The sequence below is a fragment of the Crinia signifera genome, chromosome 19, assembly GCF_055691185.1.
Source record: "Crinia signifera chromosome 19, ASM5569118v1, whole genome shotgun sequence".
In the NCBI taxonomy this organism is placed as follows: Eukaryota; Metazoa; Chordata; class Amphibia; order Anura; family Myobatrachidae; genus Crinia; species Crinia signifera.
Window position 1 is genome coordinate 109555613 of NC_139226.1, and position 26067 is coordinate 109581679.

At 43.8% G+C, this 26067-nt stretch overlaps 1 protein-coding gene across 1 annotated transcript; it reads right to left on the bottom strand.

Annotated features, from left to right (window-relative positions):
* Positions 1-7666: 7666 nt before the first annotated feature.
* On the bottom strand, positions 7667-25532 carry LOC146042034 (uncharacterized). Its single transcript, XM_083161941.1, has 10 exons — positions 25414-25532; positions 23888-23997; positions 20774-20913; positions 17553-17775; positions 14502-14624; positions 12965-13184; positions 12732-12879; positions 11224-11406; positions 10951-11093; positions 7667-8829 (listed from the first exon to the last, which is right to left on the bottom strand). Exons 1-10 carry the CDS (start codon positions 25458-25460, stop codon positions 8739-8741), a joined length of 1428 nt encoding a protein of 475 aa, XP_083018067.1. The 5' UTR covers positions 25461-25532; the 3' UTR covers positions 7667-8738.
* Between the last annotated feature and the right edge of the window lie 535 nt (positions 25533-26067).

Here is a 26067-nt window from a genome sequence, read left to right on the forward strand (position 1 = left end):
ATGTTTTTAGAGTGTGTGCTTAAGCACTGATGGTTACTTTTCAATGAAGTTGACTGAAGTACTAATTAAGGGGGGAGAGATGTACTTAGGATTGATGAGAGATAACGTACCAGCCAATCCACTCCCAACTCCATGTTACATGATGTGTTGGAAAAATTGCAGGAGCTGATTGGTTGGTACTTTCTCTCTCTACTTGATCACTATCTAAGGTTGAGTACATCTGAGTTACATGTTCTTAAGCATATAGGTATCTTTAAAATCTGCACTATCATACTTTGAGGATCAAGTTTGTGAACCACTGAGCTAGTCTGTATTAAAGACACATTTTTTTTTATTTGGGGTAATTGCTATAAATGACCTATGCACAATCTCCAGTACATCAATTATGACATTTTATTATAATCTTCGTTATGTATTTTTATTATTCTTACATTACAATTAGTTATGTCTATGTATGTATGTCTATGTAGGTATTCCACTGGATACATCTGTTTCTATCACCCTGTTTTTAAGATTTCTTAACCCTGAGGAACTATGTGTATGGACTAAACGCGTAGAGTCTCTGGCGCCATGTTAATGCAATAAGTTGGAGGATCCTGTCGATTGAGTTTCCTGTAATGGAGGTGGCAGGAATATACCATCACTTCAACTGTGTATTTAATGTGGATACTTTGTCACCTGCCTTTGTTGTAGCAATTTATGATTCGTGCATTATTTTCTAGCAAAAATATAAAAAATTGGCACCGATTGGGCCCAATGGCCAATTACTGATTGGCCATTGGGCCCTAAGCTAAGTATACACGATATATACCTGACGACGGGGGGCAACTACCACCAAAATGTTGTAATACATTTGCAGTTTTCCCAATCCCTGGAGTGCTATGCTGTGGATTCCACCTACATGTGTCCATCTGCCTGCTATCTTCTCTAGCAAGGGCCCCCAGGTATCTGCCTTCATTGAATGGAGTGCCAGCTCGCAGCAACGATATATATAGATAGGCAAAGTCAGCATTCCCCCACATGAAAGTAATGTGGAGGATCCTGACCAGGTTTTGGTAGCAGAATCCCAGATATGTAATCATTCCTGATATAAGGGTTTCCAGGGCAGAGTCACCTTGATCTTGAAGGCGGAATGGCTATCCAAGTGATAAGCCGGGGGTGTTTTATCATAGGGAACATTTTCAGTGCTGTGCTGAGAGTACCTGTATGCTGTGACCTGCTGTTCAAAAATAAACACATTTATTTTTTTCCTTGTCACAATATATATAATATGAAAGAGAGAGAGGCAAGGTAACACATACACATATATGATCTTTGTGCATGGTTTGTCCGTCTTGAGTCAGCTATAAGCAGTTGAAGCCAGGGCCTTCCTTGGGCACCACCTACTACTGTCTCTGACCGTGAAGCACAGAGGGATCACTTAGGTATGTATGTGTTGGATGTGGGATAGGGGGGTGGAGTGGAGAGACCCCTCCTTTGAATATGTAAATACCAGGACCAATATTCTAGAGTATTTAGAATCCATATATAGTCCTCCTTTAATATTCAATAACAATTTTTTTTGTCTCTTCTCTCCAGCCAAGGTTTTATATAACTGACCATGAAAATCACCATACCATTTAGACAAGAGGAGATGTGGTCCTAGCATGGAAGCAGCCTGTTTTCACATGTAATGCAGGATAATATGTCCCCAGCTGTAGTTAATCAAGTTCTAGTGGAAACGTTCCACTGTAAAATGACATTACATTAAATTTCCATGGGAACATGTCAGCGCTTTCTTCAGAGTGAAATATACTTTCCGTACTGCACTAGTTCCATTTTGCCGTTTCCTGAACAGCGCACTCTGAGTTATACTAATGTATTTTCTCTGGGAATTTGTCGCTAATACGTGTGGTAATTTGGCAGTGATGTGAATCCGTCTTTGTATATTTTGTGCAGGTAAAATGTTGCTGAATAGTGATATTTCATTCCTAATGCCTAATGAATGAATTAAAGTTATCTGTAGAGATCATTTGGTTGCTGGCTGTTATTTCCGCTGTCAGGGACGTTTGTAGAGACGGAAGCGCCATGTAATCGCATGGCGCGCTGTGACCCATGGATAATTTTAGGATTGGAAATATTGCCCTCTCCTCTCAGTAATATAATTATAATGCTCCAGTATTACCCCTTCTTAATAATGACCACCCCTGTGTACACATGTATACTGGATTCCCCCTTCATGTCGCTGTGTGCCCTGGCCACATAACATCGCCACCTCCCTGGCCACTCCTCATGGGCTGGTCTTTTCTCCCCTGCCCATGAGTCCTCCCAAACCCGAGATCCCCGAGCCATGTCTCAAAATTAAATCACATCGGGAAATTTAATCAGATCTAATTGGTACAAATGCATCCATTCAATCAATCCTATTCACGGTCAGGACCCGGTGGTCGGCTAATCTACAAGGGGCCGAATTCACCCGAGTTGCTATTTTTACGAACGTCAAGCTCTGACTAAATCTACGAATTCTACCTTTGCCCTTTATTTGGGTCCCACCAGCCGCCGCAATTTGGAGGACCCACCATTACTTGCCCCAGACTCCAGCGGGACATTTGTTTTGCCATCACCACCAAAGGAGGATATCGCTGCGGTGCAATCCTAAATTGGATAAAAAAAATCCCAAGGTGAACTGCATCGGTAAATATACCTACCCTAACAGCTTGAACCAATGTGATTTGAACGGTTTCTTCCTCCACACTGCAGTTATCATATGGCGGTGTACATACTCTTCTTCATTAATGCTTGTGGCATGTTTTTGGGCAGCACTAATGTTTATTTTATTATATGTCTTTACGTCATTACATGTGCACCATTAAATGTATTTTCATTTTTTTTCTCATTGGTTTGGCGCTACTTTCTTTCTTTTTTTTTCAAATGAATAGACAACTGGTAGAACATGGCCGCATATGCCTGTAGAGTTCTATCAGATCGTCTAATTTGCTATCAGTCGGATGTGCTAATTCAGCTCAAAATACGAATAGAAAGTACGATTGATGAATCCTGCCCGGATCAGTCAGACTCATGCTGCACAGCAAGAGGGCACATAGGACATTTATTAACAGTTTCTTATATAGCGCACACATATTCTGCAGCGCTTTTCAGAGAATATTTGAACATTCACATCAGTCCCTGCCCCAGTGGAGCTTACAATCTATATTCCCTACCAAATGTACACGCACACATTCATTCTAGGGGAGCCAAATAACCTACCAGTATATTTTTGGATTGTGGGAGGAAACCCATGTCCTCAGTGCTGTGAGGCAGTAATGCTAACCATTACACCGTCCGTGCTGCCCCCATATTATGTGTATAACTCCACAAATTATTATTTTGTATATTTATTCGGCACAATGGTATGCTGCAATTTTACGTATCAGCTTTACCAGTATCTCCAAAAATAAAAAAAATTGGGATCTCGATTTGAGCATATCCACAATGGAGGGCAACCATGTGCTCTAGGGCAGTGCCAAGGATCTCTGAACAACCTGTGCCAGTGGTAGAACAGCGATACCACCCAACATTCCAGCAGTCAGGACTAAATTACTTTTAAGCCAGGTACACACATCCATATTTGAAATTTTTTTGCTGATAATGTATCGTTACGCAAAGTTCTTAAAAACATCCAGTTTTTTAAAGCGGCAATCATTTACACTTCAAAGTCAAACTGGTTTTGCAGTGTAAATGATTGCTGCTTTAAAGAAACCTGGAGATTTCTTACTAATCTCTCACTTTCTGAATCTCTCCTCCTATTACATTTCACCCACAGTATATGCTTGTACTGTGGACCAAACATGCAGTTTTATATGGCTATATCATTTTCTACCACTGGGGGTCGCACTATATTATATAAACACGAAAATTTGAAGGCGCTGTTATACTGTATTGTATATCCACAGATGCCAAGACACAGAAGACTACGGCTTTCATTTAAATGCTGCAATCAGTTAAAATGAATCATTTTAATGTACAGATGTAAAAGAACTCATACCTCAACATATTTTAGGCTCTGCATGATCTATTGAATTTGCTAAATCAAGGAACTTTAACTGTTATTCCGACTTTATTAGCTGTAATCTCGTTATTGTAGATAAAGGAATAATCATTTTCCAACTGAACAAATTAGAATATAAAATGGGTTTTCAAATAAAACAAAAAACATTCAGCTTTTTGCTCAGCGTTTACATATGGCACTGTAAGGTCTATAAGTATTAGCAAGTCATTATTATTATTACATGTATGCGTTATACAGCGTTTATATAAACCACAGCACAATCAGAGAATATTCATTCATTTACATGTCTTTTACACTAATACTACACTCACACATACACAGGGCTTAAAGTGGTCATGCAGAGGTGGGGAACTCATTTCTCTATGCCACCAAATTACCGCCCCTCCCCTCCCTCCCCCCATTAGGCAGAGACAGGGCCAGTGGTAGGGTTTTTGGCATCCCCCTGCAAACTAAAATGCTTTTCTGTGAGAATTACTGTGCAGGGCCAATGTGGAGGTTAAAATGTTCCACCTCACTATTGGAGGTGGTGGAACTCCGTTCCACCTCGCTCCCCCTCACTTTAACCCCTGCACAAACACAAGTGTCACGTTAATCAGACTCAAATTTAACTAAAAGAATACAAAAGTCAGGAACAAAGTTGCCTCCGACTGAAGAGTGCTTTGATGTGTTTTGCTTCCTTATAGCAACTGCTTAAAAGGGGTGGGTCGATCCCCAAGAAAATTGAGGCGAAAAGAAAAAAAGTGGTAAGCAGCGCTTGAAATTAATGATGGGTGAATCAAATAAGTTAAAAGTGAACATATTTAATGTAATACAAATGAATAAAATAATTGCAATGGTTATAATAAAAACAATGTAAAGTTGTTAATCCAGATCTCACGTGGTTGGGAATGTCCGCAGTCGAAATCTGTATAACCTGTACTGTCCTCACAGTCAGTAGTACCAATGGAGGGCAAGGTCTAAAAAATTGGCAACCCTTGGAGGGTAAGTGTGATGGTTGAGGGAGTGGCTGCTGTGGGAGCCCAACTTCTACCTCACCGCCATTTGTATCCAATTTTAGGAAAGGATTAGGTTGTGGAAGTCTAGAAAAGGAGGATCTTGTGTTCAGACAGGTGTACAGATGAAGTCCAATGAAACACCACGGAACTGGAGAATGAAATAGCACCACCAACGCGTTTCACTGGGCTGCCGCCAGCTTTATCAAGCTTGATAAAGCTGGCGGCAGCCCAGTGAAACGCGTTGGTGGTGCTATTTCATTCTCCAGATCCGTGGTGTTTCATTGGACTTCATCTGTACACCTGTCTGAACACAAGATCCTCCTTTTCTAGACTTCCACAACCTAATCCTTTCCTAAAATTGGATACAAATGGCGGTGAGGTAGAAGTTGGGCTCCCACAGCAGCCACTCCCTCAACCATCACACTTACCCTCCAAGGGTTGCCAATTTTTTAGACCTTGCCCTCCATTGGTACTACTGACTGTGAGGACAGTACAGGTTATACAGATTTCGACTGCGGACATTCCCAACCACGTGAGATCTGGATTAACAACTTTACATTGTTTTTAAAATTATAACCATTGCAATTATTGTATTCATTTGTATTGCATTAAATGTGTTCACTTTTAACTTATTTGATTCACCCATCATTAATTTCAAGCGCTGCTTACCACTTTTTTTCTTTTCGCCTTAAATTTAACTAATTAACCAAATTCTAGATATTGTACTGGGTGGAATTAACTATATATAATAGTGACAACGGGGCAGATGTATTAAGCCTTCACAAGAGATAAATGCAAGGGTGATAAGGAGAGATAAACGTCCAGCCAATCAGCTCCTTACTGACTTTTTTCAAACACAGCCCGCAACATGGCAGTTATCTCCCTTGGATTTATCTCTTGTTAAAGCTTAATACATCTGCCCCAATAATACAAAAATGTTGATATACTGACCAGTGTATGCATGTTCATGCCGAGGGACGCGCCCTTGGCATCACTATGGGGGAGCAGGAAGTGCGGGCTTCTACCGGGTGTCAGTTACTAAGGGGTGACATCAAAATGCTGGCTCCTGCTCAGTGACAGGAGCCCGATGCTGCTCTCTAACATATGCAGCATCCGGCTACTGTCATAAGTGCTGAAACAGACACTGGGGGCAGTCAGCATCTCTGGGTCTCCTGAAGTGATAGAAGTAAGTATATACATGTGTATGTGTGGTTTCGGGACATGAAATCACACCCACTCCCATGAAGCCACGCCCCCTTTATTTTCATAAAGCATTCCTAAGGAGCGAGCATGTAATCTTTGATGTTGCACCAGGTGTCAGTTAGGTAAGCGATGCCCATGTGTCCAAAATATTCTGGAATTATACCCCTACCTAAAAAATCACCAAAAAAGGAAGCCCAATGTCCACTTGTTAGTAGATATCAGAATAGTTTTATTCTTGATAAAAATGTATACAAATATAAAACTGCATCTATCACATTGAGGGTGTCATGTTATCCTTCGCCACTAGGGGAAAATGTTGGCACTTCCTGAAAGCCCCTTTTCAGGTGTGAGTCCAAATGGCAGGGACCTCACAGATGGTGACTGAATATGGCACCGGAAACCCTGTGTGTTTCATTCCTTATAGGGGACTTCATCAGGGGTAATATCAAAATCACAACTGCTAAATAGATGGAGACAAAATTCCCCTGAAAATTCATAGGATAGGAGTTTAGCTTTCTTTGCACTAGTAGTAGCTTGTAGTAACCTCCCAAACAGAGGTGGCCGGGCCAGAAAATGACTCCTCTGGCTGCAGCATTGTCTGCACTTACTGCTCACCTCTCGTATCTATACAATTATTTCCTAGGGTCTGTCCAGTCTCCTGAATGCATGCGGTGAAAGCCACTGTGTCAGGGGGTCAGACAGACACAGGAGAGGAGCACAGACCACCGGGAACAAGGTAAGGTACTTGTTTCCTAGAACGGCGCCCACGATATTGATGTTAGGCATCGCAAGGAAAAAAATTGCGTCTGTCGGCCAAAAAATCGCATGCGATGCGACCGACGCGATTACCGCGATTTTACATAGGGAACAATGTTAAATGGCCCAATTGACCCGATTTCACATAGGGAACAATGTTAAATGGCCCACAGACCCCAAATAGCCACCCTGAAATGTGAAATGGCCCCCCCAATTGTTAACGCCACCCCACGATCAACGTCAACCCGAAGCATGGCGAGCGCAGCGGTACGCGTCCTCCGACCTTTTCATACTCCCACTATCCACGTCGGCGTGGAGTTGAGAACAGAAAGTGTGGCGAGCGCACAGCTATACGCGTCCCCTCGCGGGCTTCACAGGTATCCACGTCCGCTCGCCACGCTTCGGGCTCGCCACACTTTCTATTCTCAACTCCACGCCGATGTGGATAGTGGGGGTATGAAAAGGTCTGAGGACGCGTACTGCCGCCCCTCGCGTACCGCCGCGCTCGCCACGCTGCGGGTTGACGTTGATCGTGGGGTGGCGTTAACAATTGGGGGGGCCATTTCACACTTCAGGGTGGCTATTTGGGGTCTTTGGGTCATTTAACATTGTTCCCTATGTGAAATCGGGTCAATTGGGCCATTTAACATTGTTCCCTATGTAAAATTGGTAATCGCGTCGGTCGCATCGCATGCGATTTTTTGGCCGTATGCGATGCGACGGACGCGATTTACATTTTACCATGCATTTCTATGTAAAATCACGGACATCGGTCGCATCGCATGCCATTATAATGGCATGCGATGCCCGCGATGGGCGCCGTTCTAGGAAACAAGTACCCAAGGTAATGATGGAGAGGGGCCCAGGAGGTTCCGGGATAGTCGACAATACAATGGTCAACCACTAGTGGTTGATGGGGTCTAGTTAGACATCTAAACTTGGTTGGCCGAGTTTAGACAGTGATGCTAGATCACTGCAAGTGAAGGATCAAGGGGAACATAGTTGACATTAGCAAGTTCGACATGAGTTTTTTTGGTGCTCAATGTCACAGGGTTCTCCGTGGACACTGTATATGTGCACAGAGTCCCCCTCATATGGCTCACTCGCTTCACTTGCCATGCTTTGGGCACTATTATAATCTAACTCTGTCTACTTGCATAGTAAAGTAGGAACCAAATGGACCGGCACCAAAAAACAACACAAAAAGCGTGTATCAACTTTGCTACTGTTGACCAAGTTCCTGTTGAGCCTTCACTTGTGCCGATCTGGCGTCACTGTCCATCTAGACGCCGTCGACCATGTTTAGGCATCTAACTAGATACCCTCGAGCATGGTATTGTCAACTTGAACATGGTCAATCCATCTTCCGGATACAGCCCAGGATGGACAGCTGCAGTGGGGAAGCAGTAGGGTGCGGGGTGGAACAAACAAAGAGGGAACAAACTAAGTTGTCCTGGAATATGTATATGTGTGTGTATATTGTACATACATTTTTTTTCTTTTAGTATATGCAGTTTGTAAGGATGTGCTATAAAATATTCTATTATATAAAGGATAACTGTCATGACCTCTTGTGCTCATTATTGGTGTTAATAACCATTGGCTTGTGTGTAGAGATTTCCCAGATCCTGTATGATATTCATATAAAGCAGCTGTTGCCAGACAATGGATTCCCTGAAGTATGCAATAAGACCAGTATGATGTCATCTGTGCAGACAGTCCTCCCACTCCTTTCCTCATTGGCTTTCTTGGAGCTGTGCGGACTGCCCCGCCCCCATCTGCTGCTCCAAGTACAGCTGCATGCGGCATGGAGGCACTGCTGGTGTCCTGCAGGGGATCAGAGACATGCAGAGACTGTGATACACTTAGGGGCATATTTATCAATCACACTTCGTATCATTATTTTCACCACAATGCAGACCAATAATGATGCTGCCGATATTATTACATAGGCCGTAATGCTCACAGTGTGAAATGCTGTTAAGTATTTGATGACTTATTGTTATATTGATCCTTATTTTTCCGCAGCACAGAAAGGAGTAATACTAGAAGAGTTCCAGTATTTACAGCTATGTGCAGGATGAGTGTGGCCTGCTAAAGGGGGTGTACACTGTATGTACCGTGTCCCTTGGAACGCTGATTGCTCCTTCTGACAAGAGTCCAACATCAATGGTGTAAAAAGTGGAGGCAGCTTCCAGTGCACTTAGGAGCAGAATATAATTGGCGTTGAGAATCTGCTGGTACTGGTCTCTGCCTGCCCTTCTCAGCCATCTCCCGCTGATTGCTGACAGAACCATTGATCGATCTTTCAAGCAAGTTGTAGCATAAATCCCCTTCAGCCAGGGACTTCTATATCTAGGCAATCAGATTTAAAGCTGAATTTTATATATTAACAATATTTACTTTTCATTGACTATTGTCTAGCAATTATAATTTGAGTACAATTGTTTCCATCATCACCATAATATTTTTGGTAGATGGGGGCTGCGTGCAGTACAGTTCAAAATTCAAATAGAGGAGCCATCCCAACTGCCATACCAAAATGACTCCCTGGCAGTGGGCGTGGCTCCCCCATTTAATTTTTTACTGTACTGCACGCAGCCCTCTCTCTGGATGCGCCACTGGCAGTATGTATCATGTATAACATGTTCTATGCAATTCATTCCTTCTCTGCATGCGTAGCAGAGTTTATTAAAGCCATGTTGTATGCATGAATACTTCTGAATAACGACACTTGGGACACGCTCTTCGAAGCTTTGTCTTTCCAAAGCTTGATACATATGGGCAATGCGGCCATTTTTGGAGACTTGGAAACATTTTTGGGAGGTTAGTACCGCTTTTCAATTTTAGAAGCTTCCGTAAAATTTACCCTTCAGTGAATTCAAATAATTATTGCATGCATGTGATCTGTGGACTGTAATTTATAATGAAAAGAACCAACAAAGACTTGATTAGTTTTTATTAGCTAGTGTACGTTCCCTTGTCATTAAATAATTTATCTAATGAAACGTGTGCACGCAACATAAAGCTGGAACCCTCCAGGGTACTACGTTACGAAGGGGTTCAGGTTCATAGTGACATTTGGGATCATTTGTTGGTCTTGTATGTGCGGTTTCACCACCCTTGAGAAGGGTGTGGTATGGCTGCCTGACGGGTGGGATTCCAATGGTCAGTATACCAACATCGGAATCCCGACTGCCGGTACGAGGAGGCGAGCACATCAAAGCCCCTTTGCGGGCTTGGTGTCTCGCTGTGCTCACCACAGGTTCCATTCTCCCTGTATGGTGGTCGTGAACCCCCATGAGGGAGAGTAGTGACTGTAAGTCGGGATCCTAACTGTTGAGATTCCAATATGAGTATACTGACCATCAGAATCCCAATTCCGGGATGTGATCTGGCTCCCCCTTGAGAGAAAGGTTTGTTGTGAGTTTGCCAATTGGGGTTTTTAAAATCATAGGGTTACAGCATTGGTAGATTTATATATCCAATCGTCTTTATTTTCTGATTGTACTCAATGGTGGCCATTGCCTGACACTTTTTCTTATAAAAATGGGAAGTTTGTCTTCTTTCACCATTGGTATAATATGTAGACCAAAGTGATTGGTTCCCCTACTAGTGAAATGTGTTTTTGCAGCAGACTTGTGAAGGTACAAAATGTTTCAGATTAGATGGACGGGTTTAGGGATTGCCAGAAGAACATCTGATGCCAGATGTACAGTAAATACAGTATGGAGGTGAAGGCTATTTCAGTTAGTGTTACAGAAAATTTGATAACTCCGATTGGGCTGGCCAGCTCAGAATCCAGATCTTAACCCCACTAAGAACCTCTTGGATGAATTGGAGCAACGAGATTGTACCCTGATTCAACCTTGTTTAGTGTCACAATTGGTCACTGTACTTACGACAGAATGGTAAAAAATACACAAAAGTGAGACACCATCCTTATACCTGTAGGTCTCCTTGTGTACGGTAGAGAAGTCTCTTTCTCCTGATAGCTCTAAGTTGTCCTTCGCTGGCTTGTAGATCCTCACCAGTTCTCCCTTCTTATGTACGAATGTTGCTCCTGTTGTGGTCTCGCTGTCAAGCTTCACCTATGGATAGCAGTGCAGAAGTTATGCTTTATTTCCATGGGTATATTGTTCTTATGTAGAAGCAATATAATGAGCAATCAGAGCTAATAATGATTTATTTTGTTTTGCATGCAGTGATTGACAGCCTCACCAGAGGTCTCAGTGAGACACCATCCATGGGATCTCCACACCGCAGTCGTGGTTGAACGCCCCAGTCCTTGAACACACTTCTGCTGTGGGTGGTGCCATCAAACCTGGCATTTATTGGTCGGAGGACTGACCTTGGTCTTCTGACTGGCTCCAAGGCCTGTGGCTCAGGTGGCAGAAATGCCAGCTAGAACAATAGATATGGTACACACTTAGGTGAATACTGTATATTAATGGGTGGACTAGAAACAAACAAGATAAATTATGCTGTGGTATAATCTATTCTTACTTCTTATTGAATTCAAAATAAGGCAAAGTAACCATAGAGAAGGGAACCATGAATACATAAGGATAATTATAAAGGCCAGGAAAGAGGCCTGTAATAACACAATTATAGGAGAATATCCATCTGCCACAATGGAAGAAACATGTTTTGTAGGCCAGGTAATATCGCTCACAATGTTTCCCAGCTCTTTCATTATTATTTCACTATAGAAGTGACATTTCCAAAAGGAAGGAGGCACTCAGACCAAGTACAGGTTGTGTATACCTTATCCAAAATGCTTGGGACCAGAAGCATTCTGGATAATGGATTATTCCATATTTCAAAATATTTTTAGATTTCAATGAGGTGTCTTGCATTTATGTTGTATAAACACATCAATCACATGAAATACACACAAATATATATTTTATTTGTGCATGAAACAAGGTTTTAAAACATGAAACAAAGTTTGTGTCCTATCTCAAGTACTGAATTTGAATGCCAAGCAATCATTTTCTTGAACATATTTACTGCCAGTTACATATCATGTCCCCAGTAGTGCCAGTTACATGCCATGTCCCCAGTAATGCCAGTTACAGATGTCCCCAGTAAGTGCTAGTTAAATATCATGTCCCCAGTAATGCCAGTAACAGATGTCCCCAGTGGTGCCAGTTACATATCATGTCCCCAGTAGTGCCAGTTACATATCATGTCCTCAGTAGTGCCAGTTACATATCATGTCCCCAGTAGTGCCAGTTACATATCATGTCCTCAGTAGTGCCAGTTACATATCATGTCCCCAGTAGTGTCAGTTACAGATGTCCCCAGTAAGTGCCAGTTACATATCATGTCCCCAGTAATGCCAGTAACAGATGTCCCCAGTAGTGCCAGTTACATATCATGTCCCCAGTAGTGCCAGTTACACAATACCCCCAGACACTGCAACATAGCGTAAAGCACTCAGATCCTGTCACATCGGGGGAGGCCAGACATCTCAAGGAATGTTGGCCACAGTGCTGCACACACCTTTGGCATACGTGCAGTGAGGGGGTTGGGTCTTGTCAGTGCACCGGGTATCACTGACCGCAGTGATGCCCCTTAGAACAGTGTATGAAAATGATTGACCATAATATGAAGCTAATGTCAGTATGTTTAGAACAATCCACATAGATCAGAACACACCAAACGAGTGGCGATTGTCAACGTATTTCTTCCTTGTAAAATACTTTACACATAAATAATATTACCTTTGTAACTGTGTTCCCATCTACCTGTCCTCCCCGATCCCTACCCATGGAAGTCAGCTCCTCCTTTAAATGGGCTGGCTCAGGCCGAGGGTGCAGCAAAGGGTCCCAGCCAGGGAACGTCTCTCTCTGAACAGTCTGAAAGTCATTGCTGATGGCCAAGAATAGAAATACATTGGGTGCTCACATAATCACTGGCATAGCATGTCCTCTAGATATACTCCAGCCCTACTCACCTGCAGTACGGATTTACGGCCAGGTTGTCAGTGGGTGGTGGGGCTGGTCTGCTTGGCTCTATGGGGTTACTAATGGAGAAATCACTTTGATACTTGGTCGTCAGCTTCACTGGTGGTCGTTTGATGACCTTTTTCATGGGAGGTTGCTTGGCTTCTCTTACCTTTTCCAAAGGCAGAGGTTGGTAAGTAGACTTGGTTGTCGTCATCATATTATGGTCACCTAGACAAAAGTATTGTTCCTGACTTATCCATCGTACAGAGTGAAGAACTTGGAATCATTTCAATGGTCTACACATGATATTTTATGGGAATGTGAGGGCCCTGCATCTCCGCTTTATAACAAGGACAGCAGATACAGCTACCACTGATGTCCAGGGTCCCGGGACCATACCCCTGCACAGAAGAGCCCGCCCCACCACCCACCACAATGCACGTGGTGCTAGTGTCACTGATGAGCTGTGGAAATGCTCCCCCTATTTAGGCCTTGGTGGCTCAACGGTTCTCCTACACCTGTGGCCAACCCCTCCTGGTACTCACACAGGGGTTAATCAGACCTGATCGCTGGGCTGCAAATTCGCAGACAGAGCGATAATCGAACAATTGCGCATGCGCAAGACCATCCAGGGATAAAATCTAGTGTTTTTCTTAATTGCTGTCCATACTCAAGTTGATTGATTGGAAGCTGGCTTTGTGGACGGTAACTGGACTTTTTGGGGGCGTGTCAGGGAAAACGCCGGAGTGTCAAGGTTTTTTCAAGGAAGTAGTGTGATGTCAGCTCTGGCTTCGATCAGCTGGTTTCTATTGCAGCCGCCAAATATGTACTGGGCTACGCACAGACTGCACACACTGGGAAATCATTCTACCATGAGTGAGTTGTGAGTGAATTTGCAGCTAGTCGCCTACCTGCAATATTTTTGTAAGCCATTTGCAGCCTTGTACAGGGCGGGATTTCACTTTGTTGGGACGGCAGCTATCTGATTGCAGGGCTCTGCAAATTAGCAGAGAACTGCTCAGGTCTGAATAACCCCTACTGCCCCTCTATAAAGTATGGGTGATAGGGCACAAATTTATAGTTTGCAGGAGGGAGACAAAAACCCTCGCCGCGGTCCTAGCTCAGCCTAATGCGTAGATGAGGTGGCAGGAGAAATGAGTTCCATCACTTCTCCAGGACCACTTTAAGTCCTGCTTGGGAAATATATTAATATCTTACAGTGGCATTGCCTATGTCTACACTACAACCTCCTCAATGTCTGGTATGGTTAGTGAATCAGTGGTACCTTTGTAGTAGGCTTAAGCCCCGTACACACGGGGCGACGCGGGGAGCTTGTGCTGAGCTACACATTGCTGCACACCCACGATGCACCCACGATGTATGCATGCAGCCAAGATCTAGTCAGGCTAGAGCGACGTGCAGGATTGTGCATCCCCATCACTGGAGGGCATACACACAGAGCGATCCATGCTTAATATCTTAGAAATAGTCCTCACATAGCCCAGTGTGTATTCCCCTTAAGTCTACATCCGATCTCTATTCTACCTTCAATGGTCAGGTGATCTCTTGACGCTCTCACTGGCTCCACCCTCTTTATCTTCTTCTCTACAAAATGGTCCTGGGTTGTGGTTTTCATGTCACACACATCACCGGGGAAGAGGAGATGTCCTGGGATGAAAGGTAGATATAGAGATTTATCTGCATATCCTTTATTCTTTTACTGAACATTGATATGCAGAACTGAGATTGCTGCAGTACAGAAGAAGAATACAAAATGCAAGTCAGTCTAATATGATCTCATTAATTCATTTATTAGCGTTACAATACCCAACACTTTATAAAAGAGGAATAAGAAGAATATAAAATAAGAAAACATGCACTGGGAAAACCCCAAGAGACCAGAGTGACGAGGCCTACGCCCAGAGACCCCTGGCAGATGCACATCAAACCATGGCACAGTGTAGGCAGTATGACAATGGCGGTTATTGTAGTTGATTCGCAAGGCCTGGCCACCACCCATTCGCAGTGTGTGTTCACAAGCACTGGCTGTGAATGGATATTTGACCATTCGCAGCCTGTGGGGGAACACCCACATCATTCGATGTTCGCCGACCATCGAGTGATGTGGAAAGCACACGCACATCTAAGGTTGCTCAGAGCACATTCTGAAGGAAGTGGGCAGGCAGCTGACATCCAGTGATATCAGCTACCCACCCCTGGCGTTCCCATAGGCGAGTCCCCTGTTCCGTCGCCCCACATCCCCCCCCCCCGCCCACCGGATGCAATGATGGGTGCATGCACCCGGCGAACAATTTGTTCGCCCTGGACGCATGCAACTGGCACTGGGTGACTAAAGTAATAGATCAAGGTGGGGCTGTAGATGTAGCTTATCTAGACTTTAGTAAAGCTTTTGACACTGTCCCACATCGCAGACTGTTAAATAAACTTAAAAGCTTGGGATTGGATTCTAAGATAGTTGAATGGATAAGAGCGTGGTTGCAGGACAGAAAACAGAGAGTTGTCATAAACGGAGTACAGTCAAAGGAGGGAAAGGTTACAAGTGGAGTACCCCAGGGATCTGTACTTGGACCGGTGCTTTTTAATATCTTTATTGGTGATATTGCAAATGGAATTGAGGGTAAAATGTGCCTTTTTGCAGATGACACAAAGATATGCAACAGGGTAGACACACCAGGAGGGGTAAAACAAATGATTGAGGATCTAGGCAGATTAGAGAAATGGTCAAGAGAATGGCAACTACAGTTTAGTGCCAAAAAATGCAAAATCATGCACTTGGGTCTCAGAAATCCAAAGACTCAATATAGTATAAATGGCACTATAATAGAAACTACTGAGGAAGAGAGGGATCTAGGTGTCACTATTTCAGGGGACTTAAAAGCAGGTAGGCAATGTAACAAAGCAATGAAGAAGGCAAGTCAGATGCTTGGTTGCATAGGGAGAGGTATCAGCAGTAGAAAGAAAGAAGTAATAATGCCACTGTATAGGTCATTGGTACGACCCCACCTAGAGTATTGTGTTCAGTTCTGGAGGCCATATCTCCAGAAGGATATAAATACATTAGAGACTGTACAAAGAAGAGCAACTAAAATGGTGCATGGCCTACATCACAAAACGTACCAGGAAAGACTAAAAGATCTTAATATGTATACTTTAGAGCAGAGAAGGGAAAGGGGGGACATGATAGAAACTTTCAAATATATCAAGGGCTTTAACAAGGTACAGGTGGGAGACATTCTTCACAGGAAGAGGAGCAACAGAACACGAGGACATGCACTGAAACTAGAGGGAGGAAGATTCAGGGGAAATGTGAGGAATAATTTTTTCACAGAAAGAGTAGTAGATAAGTGGAATAGCCTCCCAACAGAGGTGGTAGACACAAATACAGTAGTACAATTTAAACATGCTTGGGATAAGCATATTGATATCCTTACATAAAAATAAGGATCAAATATGGTTTGAGGTAACATGTTTAAAAAAAGGGGCAGACTAGATGGGCCAAGTGGTTCTTATCTGCCGTCAAATTCTATGTTTCTATGTTTCTATGCACAGAAATGCACATGCGCATTTCTAAAACATCGCGCCCGCAAGCGTACAGACCTAAATTGTTGCTGTGCTTAGTGTTGCCATCATGTATGACCTGTGACATGAAACTCTCTTCCACAACTTCACCTTTGTAGCAGAGTTTGGCTGTTCCTCACCCAGTTTTAATCCTCCTACATACAGTGGTTCTGGTTTTTGGAGGGGTTCGGTCCTGCGCTCCTATCCCAGCTGTCTATAAATTGTCACTAAGGTCACCCTCAGACCTTAACAGTAAATTAAATGTAGAAGGAGTAGGTGTGACAATAAATCTGGGCGCCAAGGGATTTTGACAGAATTTATTTGACAAAAAAGTATTGAGAGATATAAAAAATACATAAAAACATTATAAAACATATAATAATGGTTCTTCTTACTCCTAAGGGTATTTGGAGCCAGCAAGGATGGAATAAGACAGGATGCAGTCCGGAGTGTGCACCCTGCTTGTGGCTCCAAATACCTATGCACTGGGTCTGAGTCCTGGGTGAAGTTGTGGGATGCGAGTCACACCCGACGCGTTTCGAGCATCTAAGTGCTCTTCTTCCTATGTATTTTTTTATATCTCTTTTGTCAAATAAATTCTGTCAAAATCCCTTGGTGCCCAGATTTATTGTCACACCTACTCCTTCTACATACAGTATCTGTTTCTGTTTCAGTTACTGACTGTGTTTCAACCTTCATTGGAAAACTATGATCTTGATCCAATTCTACAAAATCCCTGACTTTGTGCAAGTGTACCCAGAAGAATTTATGTTGTTTTGAAGACATATATATCTACATATATTGTATATTTACAGTTATTATACTCTACAGTTATTATACCCTAAAAAGTAAACTAAAATAAATCACTGATACAGTTATGTTCACATAAAACGTGAGTGCTCTGAGTGACTCTGTATACAGTAAATGCGCCATTTGCACCACTTTTCATAAGCCGTATATTTTTAGGATATTTCTATTTATTTCGTTTTGAGGGGGTGATGGATAACATTGTGGTACCTGCCAGAGCCGGCAATTCTCCATATAGTGGTTGGCGCTCTGTGTTCCACTGTTTGTAGAGCTCCCTGTTGGTTGTACTGTGGTGAGTGCCTGATGGAGGCGGAGGGCGCAGGTTGTCCGGCGGCCGTGTAGGCTTAATTCTTTCTGCATCTTTGGGAGGATAGTCCAGCCCATAAACAGTCTGGTTCTGCAGCGGCTCCTCCGGGCCTTGGTAATAGCCCTCCTGTATTTAGAACCGGGAGGAGACTTCTGATCAGACCTGATATTACACTGGATATTTTATGGCCATATGATGGAAACCTCACATGAATAGTGCATTTTTGAGTCCTATGATATCTAACTGTCAGGGACAGTAGAGTTATATTCATAGGCTTATTGAGAAATAGATAAATAATAAAAGAAATAGAAAATAAAAAAAGGCAGAAAAAAATAATCATTGTGATTACAATACAAAAAAAAAAAAAAGGCTGCTCCTAATCCAAAGCCTTGTATGTGAGCGTAAAGTAGAGGGTAAGTATCAAAAACATTCTAAACCTTAAGCTGTGTACACACGCTTAGATTTTTCCCTGTTTTCGATTCGATTTTGCTCATAGAAGCAAAATCGAATCCACATCAAATGGTTTTTAGGACACTTTCGATCTGCATTCGATTCGATGCCCGCTCCCGTTTTCTCAAAATCGAATAGAAAAAATCTACTGTGCAGCCAAGGAAATCTCGAATTCCACGAGTACATTGTGGCTACATTGTGATATCGAATTGAATGCAAAAGTACAGATCTAATGCCAAATCGAATAGGATGATCTAATGTCAGATCTAATAGAAAATTGAATCTAACATCAAATCTAAAGCAAATCTAATAGTGTGTACAAACGGTACTATTTGCCTTCTGATGTTGACGATATAGTCAACATCGGATCGGAATCGGATGCAGATTGCAAGGGTTTTAACCCTTGCGATCCTGATCCGATCCCGATGCGCGTTCACGTATCGCAAGGCAGAAATTCTTGTCTGCCTTGACTATATAGTGCAGATCTGCACTATATAGTCAGACTTGTATGCAAATCGGATGTGCCTTGCGATCTGATTCCGATCCGATCTGATCGTGGATCGTATGTTAAGGCACATCTGACCGTGTGTACACACCATAAGCGTGTGTACAGGGCTTTAGGAGCAAATAATAAGAGTGGGACTGCAACAAGCACAATAAATAGTATTGCTCCTTATGCATAAAACGTATACCACACCTCATTAATAACTTATCACAAGACATAAAATTATGAAAGATGAATTATCAGAAAAATACGTATAAATATCAATAACAGCATGTGATCAATAGTCATACAATAATGCATAAAAGTAGTGGCCAAAATCCAACCTACACTAAAACTGGCCATCAGAATGACCAGCATACAACCTGATCGTATTCAGGTCAAAGCACGATCATACGCGCGACCATATGTACTTAAAAAGCACATGCGATCTGCTTACAACTGCAATGAGAGCCGACTGATCAGACGTGCAGCAGGTGTGATCTGAGGGCCGACTTCTCTACCAGCGGGACCGTACCGACATTACGCACGATGTGCACACGATCAATAGAGATTGTGCATTCCGGCCCAATATCGTTCAGGTATATGGGGGCCTGTACGCCACTTATGATTACTAAGGGCCTGATTCAGTACTGTATGTACACCCCGGCAGTACGGAATAAAGTGCCAGCAACTTTTGAGGTACATTGAGATGTAATAGCCTTCGATTGGCTAAAAAGACAAGCACCGGTGCTTTACTCTACACTGGTATTGGAGAGTGAAGAGCGTGGGAACCACTCAACATTTCCATTTCCAGCAATAGGCATTATCTGCCAGAACTGGTGCCACTATAGTAGGGTGGACATGGACACAGGGACTTATTCCCTAGGACATGAACTGAAGAAAACCATCCCTTTGCATATAAGCATTGGTGTCACTATATGTTGTGAGAATCAGTGCTGCTCAGTGACACTAACCAAGATTGTGAGCATATAGGAGGTTCCCAAATCTCAGGTAGCTCTCCCGCACACTCAGACCAGTCAAGTTTCCCAGAAGGATACCTGTGACTGCCTGGTGCCACCCACTCCCATAGTGTTGTATAGCAGGCTGCAGCGCCATAGTCAGCATACAGTAGGGATGTTTTTTTCTAGAGAGGAGCAAAGTCTTTCTCAATGAGATTAAGAAAATACAGCCCTGTACTGGTCTGCTTAAGGCTGGTTGTCTTTTTGGTGGGGAGCCGAATGCTGTGTTTCCCCTGCTTAAGGCAGTGCTGTAACAGGGCTTTATGGTGCCTCGTGCCAGCCACGTTCCCTGAATGCATGATGCAGCGACGGACTGGGCCGCTGAATCAGCCCAGGCATTTGTGAACGTTGCACGCGTCGCGTGCACACATCGGGCTAGCGGATGCGTAAGCTGCCTCTTCCGGCTTGCAGGAGAGAGGGGAGTATTGGCATGTGATGCCCCCCTCTCTCCTGGACCCCAGCCACGCAAGGGACAGCCGCCGGACCCACCACAAGTCCAGCAGCTCTCTCTGTGCGCCAATCAGGAGGCGGAGCCTCCACCTTGCAGCAAGAAAGCAGCCCATCTGGCCATCAGCCCCTCTGGCATCTGCCAGAAGTTCCAGGTGGCTAGTCCGGCCCTCGCATGATGTCATGTTTAAGGGGTGGGCTTACTAACCTCTGGGAAGAGTAGCACTGTCTGGAGTTTTTTCCAGGAGGCTTAGATTATAGTAACATCAGCCTGACTGGAAAAGTCTAATGCTGGCAATGGAAATGTCAAATGTCACACTTCTATCCCTCTTGGCTGAAGTGTTAGTTTTAATATTAGCCTTGGCTGAAGTGTTAGTTTTATACGTGATATGTGATCCTATGCTATTTTCAAATATTTATAAAAGGGCAAATCGATTTTTTCCCAGCGAGTTGAAAATTCATATCTGACAACTTTTTTAGCTTCTGGAAAGTCAAGACAGCGACTTGCAGACAGTCAAGTTTTTTTTTCTTGGCAGTTTCTAAAGGCTTTGTATCCATTTGACATGTTATTACATCTTGAGACTCACTGGAAATATGCTGGAACCACAAAACTGCTTTTTCAAACCAAAGGCTAGCATGCCCCCCCCCCCCCCCCCTTCTTCTACACAATTATGCAATCACCTATGGCATGTGCAATATTTGAATTCAGGCAGTTAACACTTACAGGGGGAATACATTGTTTAGGCCTTCCCTCAAGTGACCTTGGTATGAATTCAGTCCTCTGTGTGGTAACCAGGTTCATGGGTGGCAGATTACGAAGGAACGGAGTGTGTGGGGGCCTCTTGCTGCTCCTCGGAGCCGCATCTAGGTGGAGAATGGGAGACAGCAGATGAATATAAGCAAACGCCACAATTTTGAAGGTTTTATCTGATTTGGCACAGCGCAAGATTGTTTTTAAACAAGAAAATATTACATATTGAAAATCCATAGACCGGTAAGGATTATGTCAGCTTCCAAAATCTGTTACTGACAACAATATTACAAACAGAAAAAAAGATTTTTGAAAATGGTTCTGTCCGTCCAAACCTGATTCCTTCCTTTTCTGGAGCGTGATAAATTGAAAAATAGAATTCTAGGAATAGCTGAAAAATTAACTATTTCTAAAGGCATGTATCACACATTCCTTATCGTATCTTGGAGGAAAGTCCTCCTACACCAGCAGATCACTGGGCTGGTGTAGGACTCTACTCCAAAAATATTCATGCCGCAACAATATTCTGCAGTCCTTACTTAGGTACAGTAACGTTACAGCTTATGCAGCTCATACACTTGTGAGATATAGGGTAAAATCATTAGATTTCGATGAATCGCAGCAACAAATCGGATCGCACGCCAATCACATGTGTCACCCGATGTGATGCATGGGCACGATGGTCGAATCTCGCAACTCAAGATATTATGTGCTGCCAGTGGCGTAACTATAGCTCCGCAGCCCCCGCGGTGGCGGGGGGGGGGGGGGGGGGGGCGCAGAGAAATTGGGGGTGCCGCCGGGGGGGCTGCGGGGCTATAGTTACCCGCGGTCTGCGTCTCGCCTGGCTCTCTGCTGGGACCTGCCTGACCATAACGGTCCCGGCCGGCTCCTGCTGCAATGAAAACTGACAATTAGAAAATGGCTGCCCCCATACTGCAGACAGTTTTCTGTCTGCAGCATAGGGGCAGCCATTTTCTAAGAGTCCATTTTAATTGTAGCAGCTGGAGCCGGCGGGGACCATGACGTCAGGAAGGTCCCGACAGAGAGCCGGGCGAGACGCAGACCGCAGGTAAGAAGGGGGGGCAGGTTAGGTGTGTGTGTGTGTGTGTGTGGGGGGGGGGGCGCCGAATAAACGTGCGGCGGGGTTGCGCTAAATAGTTAGTTACGCCCCTGTGTGCTGCACATAATATTTATCGAATTGCATGTGCGATCATAGGGTTTTTTTATCACACGCAATTTATCGCAATGCGATGTACGATTTGCCAATTTATATACCCCCAGATAGCCCAGCCCTCATTACATTACCCTATTTCAGGTCGCAAGGGTAATGTAATGTATTGCATGATTGCATACACATCGAATGCAACAAAAAAAAAATGACTTGAGAAGGGATTTATCGCATGGGGAATTTCAAGGGAAATCGCAGCGGGATATCGGATCGCATACCATCACCCAAGTGCATGTTCTTACTGCAAGCTGACATGCACTGATGTGCAGGTGGTGTCAGGTTGCAGATTGTCGGTCATCCTCAGGGGGGCAGTGATAATTGGGGAATAGCTGGCACAATCTCATTTTTTTTAAAATAAAAACATATGTCAAAAAAGCTACAACAAAACAACTCTTTACACAATGGCTGCCAGCAAGGAAAGGCTTTAATAATCGCTTTATCTGGGCTAGGAGGCAACCTAAAGGGACTCCCCTTGTTAAGTGCAAATTGCTTTCATGTCCAGACAAGGACATAGGCACTTATTCAGATCGGATCGCAGTACACATTTGTTCGGAAAATGGGCAAAACCATGTGCACTGCAGGTAGGGCAGATGTAACATGTGCAGAGCGAGTTAAATTTGGGTGGGGTGTATGAAACTGAAATCTTAATTGCAGTGTAAAAATAATGCAGCCAGTATTTACCCTGCACAGAAACAAAATAACTCACACAAATAACTCTCTCTATAGATGTTACATCTGCCTGTCTGACTGTTTTGCTATGCTGTTCTCATGATGCAGTGAGGCGCTGCAAACTCACTAGTCTTTCTCTCTCTCTCTCTGGGGTAAATTTACTAAGGCTTGTAAAAATTAATAATGTGATGTTGCCTATAGCAACCAATCAAATTCTGACTATTATTTCTAGGGTGCAATAGAGAAATGATAGAGAGAATGGTTGCTATGGGCAATATCTCCTCTTTTCATCTTTAGAAGCTTTAGTAAATGTACCGCTCTGTCTCTCTCTCGCTTCTGGCTAAGCAAAACTTGTTTGACTAGCTCAGAGGTTCTCAAACTTGGTCCTCGGGACCCCAACAGTTCACGTTTTCCAGGTCACCCGGCATGTGCACAGGTGCATTCATTACTCACTGACACATTTTAAAAGATCCACAGTTGGAGCTAATTATTTCACTCGTGATTCTGTGAGGTGACCTGCAAAACATGCACTGTGTGGGGTCCCGAGGACCGAGTTTGAGAACCTGTGGAGAAGGTGACCACGTGTATGACTGTGCAGTGATTTGCAGTTCAGTGGCTCGAATCAACTTAATCAGGGCGTTACGGTATAGTGGGTTGACAATATCTAGGTCGACGATCACTAGGTCGACACCTGAAAATGGTCAACATACCATAGCTAGGTACCAGAAGGTCGACATGAGTTTAAAGTCAATACTGATAGGATCGATATGAGGTTTTCACTTTTTTATGTGTCTGTAACAACATTTGTCGACATGGACACGTATAAATGTACCGCATCCCCTTGCTGCACTCGCCATGTTTCAGACACGGTGCCTCTCTGCGTTCAGTACACTGTTATATTCTCACGCTATGCCCACTTGGATAGTAAAGTAAGAACCAAAGTAAGCAAAATAACTTGTGTCGACCTTTTGAGTGTTGACCGTGTCCATGTTGACCTTAAGCTTGTGTTGACCATCTCTCAATGCTTATCTATGGTATGTCAACTAGTGTCAACCTAGTCACTGTTGACTGTTAGTGGTCGATTTCGTGACTGTCGACATAGATATTGTGGAAGCAGGGACCGTATACCCAGTACCCAGGCTCATGCCTGTATCCCTGTACCAGTGGTAGTAATAAAGGTGGTCACTCACTTCTTGGGACACTGAATGTGGCCTTATAGTGGGAGACAAAACAGCTGCCATCAGTCGCTCTGCGCCGAACAGGATGCCGCCTCGTGCAACCCTTGTGGTGTTTGTGCTTCCTGTAACATTATAGCAACAAATAAACACACACTATAAATGCCTGTAGAAATTGTGCTCATGCCACACACACAGCCCAGCACACTACTGCCTCACACTGTCCATCTCCAGCTATTCATCTAGGAGAAGACGACAAGACACAATGAAGATGAATATTATCCAGTCCCTGATTTAGAGTGGTGTCCTATGGAGGTGCTTCCCAGGAATATATGACTACAGTAGGATTCGGTATGAAATCCCGACGGTCAAAATACCGACAGCTATTGACAGACGGTCAAAATCCCGACATTTAAAATCCCGACAAGGTCAAAATCCCGACAAGGTCAAAATACCGACATTTAAAATTCCGACAAGGTCAAAATACCGACATATAGAATGTAGACAGGTGAAAAAGTCAACATGACGCGAGGTCGACATGGGTTTTTCACAGGTTTTTTACCCAAATGTCGACACAGTCGACATGGACACAGTCGGAAGTCAACCGCATCCCCTCGCATCGCTCGCTTCGCTCACGATGCCTCGCTGCGCTCGGCACAATATTTTATTATCCCTCCACGCACTAGTGGATGGTAGGGCATGTCGGCACATGTCGGGTCAAAAAACAATGAAAAAAACCCATGTCGACCTCGTGACCTGTCCACCTAAAGTCATGTTGACTTTTTCACCTGTCTACATTCTATATGTCGGTATTTTGACCTTGTCGGTATTTTGACCTTGTCGGGATTTTAAATGTCGTGATTTTGACCATGTCGGGATTTTGACCGTCTGTCAATAGCTGTCGGGATTTTGACCATGTCGGGATTTTGACCGTCTTGTCAATAGCTGTCAGGATTTTGACCATTGGGATTTTGACTGCATCCCCTACAGTAATACAGTAACACCTCCCAGGCAGGGGCGGATGGAGACCAACACTACAAGCTCCAGAGTTTGCTGCAGGAAGCCAGGCCAGTGGTCCGGCATCCGGATGGTTCCGGATTTTACCTAATCCCCAGCCGGCATCTCCTGTCCCTGAATATACCCTGTTTGTGTACAATAACTCCTGACTGAAATATATATAACTTCCCATAGACAAGCTTACCTTGTATTACATTCTAATAACTTTGTAGTCATACCTGACTGTAACTATTAGGAATGTATCCAGTATTAATACAGTACATCAAATTATTACCGCACTCCATACAACTAGTAATGTTATGAATGACAATGACACAATGCTCTATATACGACCAAATGACAATATATTCCGTTTAAAGTTTAAACAAGATCCCCATTCTATGAGAAGCAGAGCACTTGTCTGATCAGCTCTGTATTCGGTCTCACTCCTTACTATCCTGCACAGTTATTGTGTGCAAACAAAGGCTGATCCGCTACAAAATACAACTACCCCTAAATGTACACATCAGGGTCCAGTCGCTCACCCACAGTCGCAGAGCTCACAGATACAAGAAACTGATGGGGGATCCATGTTCTAAAGTCCACTTATTGTCAATGCAGGATCCCTGTTTTGTTTCCATGGTCCCTCCAGACGTCCCCTCCCCTTTCTGTTTAGAATATGAAAAGCCCTGTATTACCAAAGGAGATTGAGTCAGCTCATTGTGTGCCTGGGAGCCTGCGGTTTGTGTACCTGACAACCTCACAGCAAACAGTGACACAGTGTGTACAGTGGTGCACAGGCCGACACAGGTCACAGGCACAAAGCAAGGGAAGGGGCAGGGGGCGGCCAGCAGCAATGGAATCTTATTATGCTACAGTACTTTGCTGGAAATAAATGCAGAATATGGTTGTTAGCAAGGGATAGCACTGCGCAGAGCTGCCTAACTATAGTAACAAGAAAAGTCTAATGGTGCGTACACACTAGAAGACTTTTACACAATATGCATGATAACAACCATCGCCAGGGCCGCCATCACGGGGGTGCTATGGGTAGAACTGTCCCGGGCCCTGCCACTCTGACAGAGAGGGGAGGGCCCGGGCCGTTCTGTTGCACATTCCACCCCCCGACCTATAGTCGTCAGCCCCCTTCATTTAACAGCAGTGGGTCATCTGCTGCCGCAGTCTCCTTCATTTAACAG